The 12,475-nt window shown below is 40.0% G+C and overlaps 1 protein-coding gene across 5 annotated transcripts in view; it reads right to left on the bottom strand.

Annotated features, from left to right (window-relative positions):
* LOC149313197 (ras-GEF domain-containing family member 1B) overlaps positions 1-12,475 on the bottom strand; it is a 268,019-nt gene that overhangs the window by 200,156 nt on the left and 55,388 nt on the right. For all 5 annotated transcript variants that reach the window (XM_089526246.1, XM_089526248.1, XM_089526247.1 and 2 more), the window contains exon 3: positions 6,778-6,831. In XM_089526246.1, the coding sequence (XP_089382372.1) occupies positions 6,778-6,831 (54 nt within the window). The remainder of the gene's footprint in view (positions 1-6,777; positions 6,832-12,475) is intronic.

The following is a 12,475-nucleotide window of genomic DNA, read 5'->3' as shown; positions in this document are numbered from 1 at the left end:
GCCCCCGTTAGAACACACTGGGGAACGGTTTTACCCCAGTGCGATAAAGTTCATAGTCTTGTTCAGCCAGGTGTCCCCCATCCTATATCTGTGTATTTCGTTTTTTCGCCCTGAGTGCAATACTTTACATTTCTCCATGTTGAATTTCATTTTGTTAGCTTTGGCCCAGCTTTCTAGTCTATTCAGGTCATTCTGAATTTTGATCCTGTTTTCTGGGGTATTAGCTATTCCTCCTAATTTGGAGTAATCTGCAAATTTGATAAATATGCCCCCAATTCTGTCATCCAAGTCACTGATAAAGATGTTGAATAGCACTGGTCCCAGGACAGAGCCCTGTGGGATCCCACTGGTCACTTCTCTCCAGGATGAAAAGGAGCCACTGTTGAGCACCCTTTGGGTTCGGCCAGTCAACTAATAACAAATCTATGTAACAGTTACCTTGTCTAGCCCACATTTTACAAGCTTCTTTACAAGGGCTTCTGTTGAGCAAACAAATCCCCAATGCTACGTTCCATTCCTCTGCCCCCTCACCATTTGTTTCTCTTCATCTCCATTCTCCTGATTCTAAAATCCATGAGGCAGCAGTAAGCTTAGAACAAGGGATCCAGTGCAGGGCCAGGTGATGCATTTCTTCAGGTCCTTGAATCCCCTTCCTTTATTCCCTATGTCCTGTCTTATTGTATTGGGCAGAGAAACAGCCACCCCTAAGCAAATGTGTTAAAATGTAGGAATCCCCTCAGCCTTATTCCAGCAATCTGTAGAGTTCAAACATGCTGGAAAGAAATCTAATGAATTAATAAATTTGACTAACAGTAATTTATCAATGATTTTCCCTCAAGCTCTGGACATCCTGCAGATGGGATGCTACTACTGAAAAAGACTCCTTCTCTTGTAGCCACTCACCTCTCCTTGTCTGCCAGGGGTACCTAACTGTATCATTGCTTGTAGCTCTTCAGCTTCTATTTAGGCCTCCAGGGCATGATTGCATCTGCAATTGAAGGGGACTGTGGTATCAGTTCTATGATAATCTCAAACTGAAATGCAAAGCCTTGCTATCCAGGCGCCTCACTGGTATTCTCAGATAATCAGGGGCAATTTCCCCCAAACCATTCAGATGACAGCTTCTTCTAAACCCACTAATCCCAGAGTGCTATTCATCACCATCTTTGCATGCACTTGTACAGCACAATGGCGTTTCAAATCCAGATTCTTTAAAAATGTGTCATAACAAATGACAGAGTACGCCAAGCGACAAGTTGACAGCATGAAGACAAAATTCAGACTGGAATTTCAAACAGTCTGGGGGAAGCAGTGTTGTCAGGAAAGGAACACTAAGGAAATGAAGATACTGCAACAGAAAACAAGATAATTCCTTCTGCATTTTGAGTGGAGGATAGAAAAAGCCTGAATTAAGTTGTAATTAAGCAATACCCTTTTTCCTCTCATTCAACAAAAACATCTGGGTTCCTGCAAAATGCATTAGATATACACAAATTAACACAATTCCTGGTAAGAATATATGGGCCATTTTTTATTCTTTCCATCCACTGGTTGTTTTCTTTTGGTTTCCCCCTAAAAATTTAGCATTTCTTAGAAAATATGTTTCTGTATTCCTGAACACAAGAGTTCAGTGGGAAACAAAAAGGGAGATCTCATGAATCTATAGGGGGATTTTTGCCATTGGTTAAAAAAAATGTAGCAAAAACCTTACAGTGATCTGACAAGGATACCACTGGAAATGCTTGTGCCTGACAAAATATCACTAGTAGTAGTAGTAGTAGTAGTAGTATATATGTTTGTTGTTGCTGTGTGCCTTCATGTCATTTCCAACTTATGGCAATCCTAAGGTGAACCTATCATGGGGTTTACTGGGGCTGACAGTGTGTGAGTACTCACCCAAAGTCACCCAGTGGATTTCCATGGCCAAGTTTTAATCCAATACTCATTCACAAGGCTCCTTCACAAGGTTCCCCTTTCTGCACAAGTTACCACAACAAGCCTGTTAGGATTGCTGAGAGATAATGACTCAAACAAGGATTTGAATTTGGATGTCCCTGTTCCAAATCCAGTATTCTAACCGGTAAACTATCCTGGGTCTTCCAGATCAGCATTTTTAATAAGAATAATGGCAATGATGAAACACAGTGGTGGTGTGAAATGCAATAATTCATTTGCTTAATTTACATATTAGCAAATTAAGTGTCCAGATTTGAGGAACTTGAATATGGCAACCTAGGTTTAGTGAGTTAACAAATCAAACTAGTAACTACGGTTCTCAGGCAAACCATTGTTGTCTCTGTCTTGTTCCTCCCCTCCCAAATCTCCACCATAATCTGCTACATGTATTAGATCCTAGATATTACTCATAAGATCTGTTTTGTGGATTACTGAGATACCTATTGAAATGTTCAATAGAAATGCTAAATGTTCACAAAAATCCCTGCCAGTGATGGATATGTTCCAGGATTTCACTTCCTTTAGATGTCCTTAACATCATTTTCAAGTTACTCTTCCATTTTTGTATTTTTAAAAATTCTCTCAAGACACTATATAGCATCATCTTCTACTCCCCCCCCCCTTCCTCCTCTGTTGTCATCCCTGGTCCCTTCTGAGAGGAAAGAACTCATTGACTGGCAGAGAGTCTACTTTCTACATCTATGTAACCTTTCGGCCTTACCAGCTTTCTCTCTTTTTTTTCCTTAATAAGACATGAAAATTTAATTTTCCTTTCACAAATGCTCACCAGACTTGCTCTAAATTCTTTCATGCAGGCATTTTATTCCACCCCCTTCTGTACTGGAAATTCAGACCATCCTATTCTAGGTCATTCTTAGTTTCCCTTTCATTAAGTTTTCTTTGACCTCTTCCTGCTCCATATATTATTGCTCTGAGAATAGGCAGAATGCTTCCCTGCATGCTCCCCTGATGGTTCTTCTGCTTACATGTGTTCAGCTGTGAAATAGGACATATAATAAACCAGGGTTTAAATAATTTTAGTGTACATCCCTGACTCTCCTAATTGAATTGATGGAAGATGTTTAGACTTGCCACCCCAACAGCTAGCCAGCAGCCTCTAATACATTCAGGTTTTTACATTCGTTTTCAGTCATTAATGGCAGGGCTTCTAAAATTTCAAAGGCTTTTAAGATATATAAAATTGTGCATAGCATAGAGAAAGTGGATAAAGAATTTTGACACCCCCCTCCCCGTCTCATCATACTAGAATGAAACTAAAACATGGAAGATTCAGGATGGGTGGTAAAAAGTACTTTTTCATACTGCGGTTGCAATTCAGCATTCCTTTAGCGTAGTGTAAATATGCTACACCAGGACTATGCCACTCCATGCAGAATCACAATACACATTGATGACTGAGTGCCACTGCACGATGTACAACTGCAATGTGCAATGCAATGAACAAAATGAAAATGCAAAACATAACACTGCTGGATGCCCAACACTGCTTCTGCCGCTGGCTGCAGAATACACCTGCTGCTCCATGGTGAATAATTCACACTGCAAGCACAGTGTGATGCCAGCAACTGTGTAAATTATGAGATTCAGGTCCAAAACACACTGCAAAAATAATCCAGTTTGAGACCACTTTAACTGCTCTGGCTCAGTGCTAGGGAACCCTGGGAAATGTAGCTTATTGTGGCCCTGATTTAGCAGGGGGTTATCAGTGTGTAGAGTCTTCTGACAAAGGAATAATAATTGGCTATTGACGTTACAGCTCTACCACACTGTTCCTAAAGTAAAGTGGCCCTATATTGGTTTCTTATAACTATATCACTTCCATTCTCCTTCCAGAGGAAGATGGTCATAAAAACATGCTTTTTGCCAAATGAATTTTCCTATCACTACAAAAGACAACTGCCTCCCTCGGGAAGAGAATGAAAATGCTTCAAGGGCATGCAGAAAGCCACTTTCCTCTCACTGTAAGTCAGCTTACTTCTGTAATGCAATAAAGCTCTAAGGTTGCTAGGAATTTCAGTCCAACAACATCCCCCCATTCAACTTCCATCCTCAGTCTAGACGAAGTCAGGGATCTTATATAGTTACACAGCAGTGAAATATGGTGGTTAAAAGAACACAACTAATCTGAGAAACCAAAATGGAAATCTTTGCATGAATAGCATAGTCAACCAAAACACATCAGCATGTACAGTGGGCCCTTGTTATACGCTGAGGTTTGGTTCCAAGATCCCCCATGGATGCTCAAGTCCCATTAAATATAATGATATAGCAAAATGGTGTCCCTTATAAAAAATGGAAAATCAAGATTTGATATTTGAAATGTATACTTTTTTAGAACATTTTCAAACTGTGGATGCTTGAATCCGTGTATAAAAAATCTGTGTATAAGAAGGGCCAACTGTATAAGCAATTCTTAGTGTGCTGCTCCTCCATGCTTGCTTTTCAGTTTATTCTACAGTGGGCCCTTGGTATCTGCTGGGACCTCCTATGGATTCCAAAATCTGTGGATGTTCAAGTCCCATGAAATACAATGGACTGTAAAATGCTATCCTTTATATAAAATAGCAAAATCAAGTCTTGCTTTTGGAATTTTTATATATTTTAAAAATATTTTCAAGCTGTGGATGCTTGAATCCATGGATACAGAGAGCCAACTGTATTATATTTCCTGTATCTATCATGTAAAGGTGGAACTACTCTGTAGGAGTGTACCAAAAATGGTGATGGGAAAAATGTGAGTTGCGCTTATATGGTTGAGACCGTAGGGAAGACTTTGGGCTTAGCAGGCATCTGAATATTTGGCTAAGAAATACAATACCTTCCCATTACCATTTTTCAGAAAAACTGCCATAGCCACAAGCAACCATATCAGCAACTAACATGAATATTATGTTCTGTGCCATTGGCGTCCTCTTACTAGAAGATGCTCCTAAAGCACTACAACCTCAGAATTCAGAATTAACCTTCACCCACCTAGTGTAGTCAAAGATCAAGCAACAGTACTGAATATTAAGCAAACATTGGACCATTAACATTATTGTTTCAAGGATATGCTTAACCAGAAAAGAAATACTTGCAGGGAATAGACGAGCCACCTAATGCTTTCCGCATCCCATTATACACTGTACGATTCTAATAATCTCTTTCCCTTCACAAAGATTAGCCTGTCTGGGCAAATGAAATATCATCCATGTAAAATTAAACACAAACCTTCAATTCCACAGGGTACCAAGCTCACATTGAGCACTCTTGTGTAAACACCTGTGCCTCTGATATTCTGCTAGACAGGGGGGGGGGGGAGGGAGAGAGATGCAACCCAATGTTTTGTTCGAATTCATTAAAGAGTTATGAATATTTTATGGAGATTCCATACAGATTCATTGCCTATCCACACTTGTTCTATACTAGTGTTTTCTCATGCTGCCCCAGATAGTTGGTATTGTTAGCATCACTCTGTCAAATGTAATATTAGCTGACTGGTGCAGAGCAGACACAAGACAACAAGTAGAGAATATGGTAGTAGATCTCTGTTTCTGTTTGGATGAGTAAATGTGCTGTTCCAATACTGCATTTCTTTGATTTACAAATATGGGCTAGCATCCTTTTCAGTAGTTGGGAGACTATAAGACAGACTTACAGTCTCTTAACTGATGGGGATTCATGTTTATGGAGCCACATTCATGACCAAGTGTGACCCCAAAAACCTGCTTGCAAAAACTTATTTTTTCATCCTGGCAGGACTCCAACTTGAGGGTTTCTGAGGCACTGCAGAGCAGAGTGCTCAGAAATTATGTCTGTAGTGCTCTCCTGTCCTCAGGGCCCATTGAGACAAGTAGTTGCTGCAGGACCCCAAGGGATCTTTCCAACTGCCTGTTCTAAATACACCACTTCACTGGGAGAGCACTACAGACACTGACTAGAATCCTGCATTAGAGTTGCATCTCTTTAAGTGGATTTACATATGCAGGAATAAGAACCGGACAATTTCATAACATTCACCAACACACATTGTGCACTGATGCTGATCATATACCAATGTACATCAGGGTTGTTTTTTAAATCCCCTTCAATAGAATCCAAGTTTGTTGCAAAGGGGACAATAGCATATACCTATAGATATACACTGTCTTTTGACTTTTAGTGCTAGGTGTCATCCATCTAGAGACACCAAGAGTAAATGTGGAACTGTGTGAAATTACAGATTCAGCTGCCTTCTTGTTACACGGCTAAAAACTTGGGTGAAGAAAGGAATGAGCTGTCTTAGAAGTGGACACCTTTATATGCTTTACAAGCCTTCAAAATATGTTATTACCATCCATTTTCTATCCTAAATATATCCATATATTTCATTTCTGCCAAACACTAATTTCCCAGTGACCAAAATAATTCCCACTCAAATATAAACATCTGAACATGTGATTTGTATCCGCTCTCTGTTGCCATTATTGCACTATAAAAAGGAGATAAAATCTCTGGATGGTGTTAGCAAAATACGTAGGTGGCTTGAATATTAAGCCGACTCTACTGCCAAATTGCATTTGCCCTCCTCAGCTCTCTTGAAATAGAAACTGTAATAGCCTCAGAACAAGCTGCTCAATGCCAAAATAAAGGCAAATCCAAAGAGAGTTTACCTTTGTCTGAACCATCAGCCAACCAATTTCCAATGCTTTTTGATCTATTATTTAATTATAGAAGCAGCATAATCCTGTGCATAGTCACTGTATCATCTCCCAGAAGTTCAGTAACATCTTTTCATCATTTGAGGACAAACTTTTAAAGTGGAGAAAAGATTCCACTTACCCGTTTGCAGTCAAACAGGGACTTCTCATTGGTCAAAGAGCTGAAAGGGGTAGTCTGGAAGAAAGTATAGGAAAGACCTTTTACATCTTATCTTATGACCCTTTTAAAATTACAAGCATTATGATTATAGAGAATAGCCATAGATGAGCATAGGAAGGTGTTTTACACATGACAAAACAAAGCTGAGATGCAGCAAGAGAGAAGCATTTCTCCTTGCCTGTCCTCATGCTGTCGAAGCACTTCCTTAAACTGCTTTTCTCTTGCTGCATCTCGGCTTTCTTTTGTCATGCAAGGGAGCCAAAATGGCACAGTGGTTAAATGTATGTACTGCAGCCACTCACTCATAAACTACAAGGTTGTGAGTTGAATACCAGCCAGGGGCTCCAGGTCGAATCAGCCTGGCATCTTTCCATAGGTCACTAAAATGAGTTTCCAGCTTATTGGGGGCAATTTGTAAACTGCTTACTACACTGGTAAGCAGTATAGAAATGTACTTGCTACTTGCAGTTAAACTCTTTCATATGTTTTTAATCTGTTTAAATTATTCATATTGTTTTCAATTGTTTTAAACAGTTTAATTTGATTTTCTTGTATATCACCCTGAGAGTCCTGGATATAAGGCGAGATGTACTTATATAATAAAATAGTAAATCAAATGAATTTATTATCCCTATAATTTATAATGGGGGAGGTGTTATTTCATACATCATTTTTATTGTTTTTAATTTATTTATGTTGGATTTTATGACTGTATTGTATGTTTTTATCAGGTTGTAACCCCGCCTCAATCTGTAGGGAGAGGCGGGGCAATATAAATAAAATTTTTATTAATTATTATTATTATTATTATTATTATTATATGTTTCATTGAGGATGAGGACGAGGATGATGGCCATGTTCAGGTCCCATCTCCCACCACCTTCAGCATTGCTCACCATGTGTATTCATATCCTGACAAATTAACCCTGAGAGGATGCAGCTGTTAATGGAAACAAGATTGCCCATCTTTGTTTTAGCACAATATTGACAACACTACTAGATAACAGGGCTATCCCTACCCTACCTGGGGATGGGAAGTAATGAACATTTGGGACATTCAGCAAGCAAAGAAAAACAGACCATCATTTGACTATTTTTTGCAAGCAGATCATTCACATGAACTTGTTTATTTATTACTTTTTAAATATATCCCATCCATCTCTGGAAGAGGATCATGCATGGTTTTCATTCTCACAGTAATGCTGTGAGATACCCTTGGGGAAAAAGAGTGGCCCGAGGCTGTTCCACTGAGAATTGTAACTAGGTAGACATCTGAATTTGGATCTTCTTAGTCTTAATCCAGCACACTAACCCAGCTTTCATCAGATGTGTTTGACTACAACTTGTAACATATTAGTCCAGCTCATCTGGAGGTTACCAGCTTGAAGAAGCTGTTCTGACAATAATATAACATGGGCTGTTGAGTTTCTTCAAGCAAATCATCAGAACAGAATATCTTTCTAATATAACCTAGGAGGATATGCATGCCACCAACCATTCTCACTTTGAGACAACTGAAGCAATTGAATTAAAATGTAGTTATAGAGGTGACACAATATGGGGGGAAAGATAACATTTTCTATGACTAATGTAAATTGTTATGACAGCAGTACAGCAGTTGTCCCCCCCACACACACACACACACAAAATGAAGCATTTGCTAATAAAAGAGTGTGTATCTGCAAAGGTATTTGCCTATTCTCTCATTCTGCACCAAATGCTAGGATGCTATACAAAAGGTGGAAGTGAGACAAAAAGGTGGATTTTCAAGACAAAGGAAGGAGTGATGGAAGCCTTGTGCAAGTGGAGTTTAACATGGTACAGGTTCCTTTTTTGTAGGTTAGATCTCAGTCCAAGCCCTCATTTACACTACACATTTTCAGTGAAGGTTGTCTAAATAAATTAAGGAACACCTAAATATTTCAGACACCCCCTCCTCCTGTCTTCATTCTGGGGAAGCATTGCTTTTTTCACATTAAACCCATGCCAATCAACCTTAAGTGGTTTGACTTTGACACAGAAAATGCTGATGCACTCCTTTAAATTGATTTTGGCAAGCTTCTTTCAATAGTAATCCCACTGTCCTAATTTCAAATTCTGTACCAAGTACTCTAGATAAGAACCAACGTCCATTTCTGTGGCCCCTAAGTCCATTGAGTAGCACTAGGTTTGCTGTTCCCACCTGAGAAATTTGTCTACTTGGCAGCCTGTCCTCACTGTAAATAGAGGAACAGGATGGATCCTTCTAAAGTTCGTTCCTAGGATCACCAGCTGACAAGACTTGCCCCCAGGTGGCGGCTCAAGGTGTATTTGGCTAGCTGAGGGGGAAAGGACAGCAAATGTGTTAGGCAATGGGCTGCTTGAGGACACAGTGCAAATGCTGAAAGGATTCTCCCCCCCCCCCCTTAATTTCAGCATAGGCCAACAAGGCATTTTAACAAAGTGCATCAGAAAATTATGTCTGGATACATAATAAAATACAGTACATGTAATATAGATATGAATAAACCATATGATATGAATTTATATTAAGGTTTTTAGCTTTTATTTTGTAGTGGCCTGCATATTTTGCATGTCCTACATTTTGAAGTGTCTTGCCCTCCTTTGTGGTTATATCTGGTCACCCTGATTCTTGGCAAGATTTATTCTAAGGAGGTTTGCCATTGCCTTCCTCTGAGGCTGAGAGAGTGTGACTTGCCAAAGGTCACCCACTGGGTTTCCATGAATGAACAGAAATCTGAACCCTGGTTTCCTAGTCCAACACACAAACTGCTACACCACATTGACTCTCCCAGAGAGATTACCTGCAATGGAATGTGACCCACAGCAGAAAAGACATTCTCCGATCCCTGGCCAGCACAATCTCAGATGTCTTTCTTAGACCTGGTACTTGACACTGTATTAATTGGAGGTGCCAAGCAATCAACCCAATCTCTTTTACAAGCTGTGTCTTCCACCAGTGAGCAACAGCTCTTTCCCCCATTTTCTTAAGACCTAGTAATACTAGAAATATTAATCATGCAGAGAACTAACAAAATGTACCAGCGGGACTTATATTGCTGAGTAATGACCATCGTCTGCCTACCATTTAATTAATGAATATATGGAGAGCTCTCAGATAATTACAGTGAAAGCTGATGGGTGAAAATGCAAACCGTCAAAAAAGATTGCATCCACTTACTTCTTCATTTAATGCTAAACACATCTAATGGCTCTACTTAATTGCAGGGCAGTATTTACTCAGTGGTGAGGAACTTGTGAGTTCAAGAGGTAGCCTGCTTTCAAAGTGGGAATCTGAACTTTGGAAACCCACAGGAAATAAAGAATCAAACTTACAATGTTTGGTACTGAAAAGGAGAAATCTAAATCCTAATCATTATGGTTCTTTTGTGCAAATGTCATTGATTCAACAGAATAAATTTCTAGTAAGATTGCTGCACTTACTTAATCAGATCTATCTTTTACTTAGCTACCTTTAATGGCACCCAAAATCTAGCATCTTATCAAATGTGTGCACTGCCTTTTGAACACATAAGTGTGAATGTTCACATCTTCAAAAAGGGGAAAAAAGAAGATCCCAACAATTATCGTCCAGTTAGTCTGACATCAGTTCTAGGAAAGATTCTGGAGCAGATCATTAAACAGAGAGTTTGTGAACATCTAGAAGGCAATGCCATAATCACAAAAAGTCAACATGGGTTTCAGAGAAACAAGTCATGCCAGACAAATCTAATCTCTTTCTTTGATAAAATTACCAGCTTGGTAGATTAAGGGAATGCTGTGGATATAGTATATCTTGATTTCAGTAAGGCCTTTGACAAGGTTTCCCATGACATACTTGCAAACAAGCTTGTAAAATGTGGGCTAGACAAAGGAACTGTTACATGGATCTGTAATTGGTTGACCGGCCGAACCCAAAGGGTGCTCAACAATGGCTCCTTTTCATCCTAGAGAGAAGTGACCAGTGGGGTCCCACAGGGCTCTGTCCTGGGCCCAGTGCTATTCAACATCTTTATCAATGACCTGGATGACAGAATTGGGAGCATACTTATCAAATTTGCAGATGACACCAAATTAGGGGGAATAGCTAATACCCCAGAGGACAGGATCAAGATTCAAAATGACCTGAATAGACTAGAAAGCTGGGCCAAAGCTAACAAAACGAAATTCAACACAGAGAAATGTAAGGTATTGCACTTAGGGCGGAAAAATAAAATGCACAGATATAGGATGGGTGACACCTGGCTGAATGAAACTACGTGTGAAAGGGATCTAGGAGTCCAAGTAGACCACAAGTTGAACATGAGTGAACAGTGTGATGCGGCAGCTAAAAAGGCCAATGCAATTTTAGGCTGCATCAATAGATATATAGTGTCTAGATCAAGAGAAGTAATAGTGCCACTGTATTCTGCTTTAGTCAGGCCCCATCTAGAATATTGTGTCCAGTTCTGGGCGCCACAATTCAGAAAGGACATTGAGAAACTGGAGCGTGTCCAAAGGAGGGCGACAAAAATGGTGAAGGGTCTGGAAACCATGCCCTATGAGGAACGACTTAGGGAGCTGGGGATGTTTAGCCTGGAGAAAAGAAGGTTAAGAGGTGATATGATAGCCCTGTTTAAATATTTGAAAGGATGTCATATTGAGGAGGGAGCAAGCTTGTTTTCTGCTGCTCCAGAGAACAGGACCCGGAACAATGGATGCAAGCTACAGGAAAAGAGATTCCACCTGAACATTAGGAGGAACTTCCTGACAGTAAGGGCTGTTCGACAGTGGAATGCACTTCCTCGGAAGGTGATAGAGTCTCCTTCCTTGGAGGTCTTTAAACAGAGGCTGGATGGCCATCTGTCAGGGATGCTTTGATTTGGATTTCCTGCATGGCAGGGGGTTGGACTGGATGGCCCAAGTGGTCTCTTCCAACTCTACGATTCTATGATTCTATGATTCTATGAATGTGCAAATGTATATTCAACACATGTGTGTTCAGTGACTTCAAAATCAAGCTTGTTTAATTATCATTATGTATGAAATGCCAGCAAAAGAACTTTCCTAGCACCTGCCATCACAGAAAACACAGGGTATGAGCTACAGTGTATGTTTTGGCACTCCAAACTATTATCTTCCATAGTACCATGGAAGAAAAAATCCAGGAGAGATTTGGGCCTGAATACTACTGTTTACTCAATCAGTTTAGCTATCAATTCCAACTGGAACAGACCCACTGAATCAGTGGATCTGAATTACCTATCAGTTCACTTATCATTGCAGCACTGATTCAGTGAATCTATTCCGTTGCTGCTGTTGTATGCCTTCAAGTCATTTCCAACCTATGACGACCCTAAGACAATCATCGGGTTTTCTTGGAAAGATTTGTTTATTACCTCGTTTGTCATTACCTGTCTCTGGGGTTGAGAGAGTGTGACTTAGCCAAGGTCACCTAGTTGGTTTCATGGCTGAGTTGGGGAATCAAACCCTGATCTCCAGAGTCATAGCCCAACACTTGGAACACTAAGCCATGCAACAGGAATCAGGTTGTCATATCCTAGACCAGTACTGGGAATTCAGTATCTGATGGGCAAAAGTGCAGCTACCAGGGAGAGGGAAATGAGGGTACTGCCCACCAATAAGCTTCCTCCCCCCATGACATCTTCCTTCAGTTCTC

This window comes from Sceloporus occidentalis, unplaced genomic scaffold (assembly GCF_023333645.1).
Source record: "Sceloporus occidentalis isolate IW3139 unplaced genomic scaffold, rSceOcc1.0.p SCAF_5, whole genome shotgun sequence".
Classification (NCBI taxonomy): domain Eukaryota; kingdom Metazoa; phylum Chordata; class Lepidosauria; order Squamata; family Phrynosomatidae; genus Sceloporus; species Sceloporus occidentalis.
The sequence above is the reverse complement of the archived record's forward strand: the minus strand, read 5'-3'. Positions and strand labels throughout refer to the sequence as shown.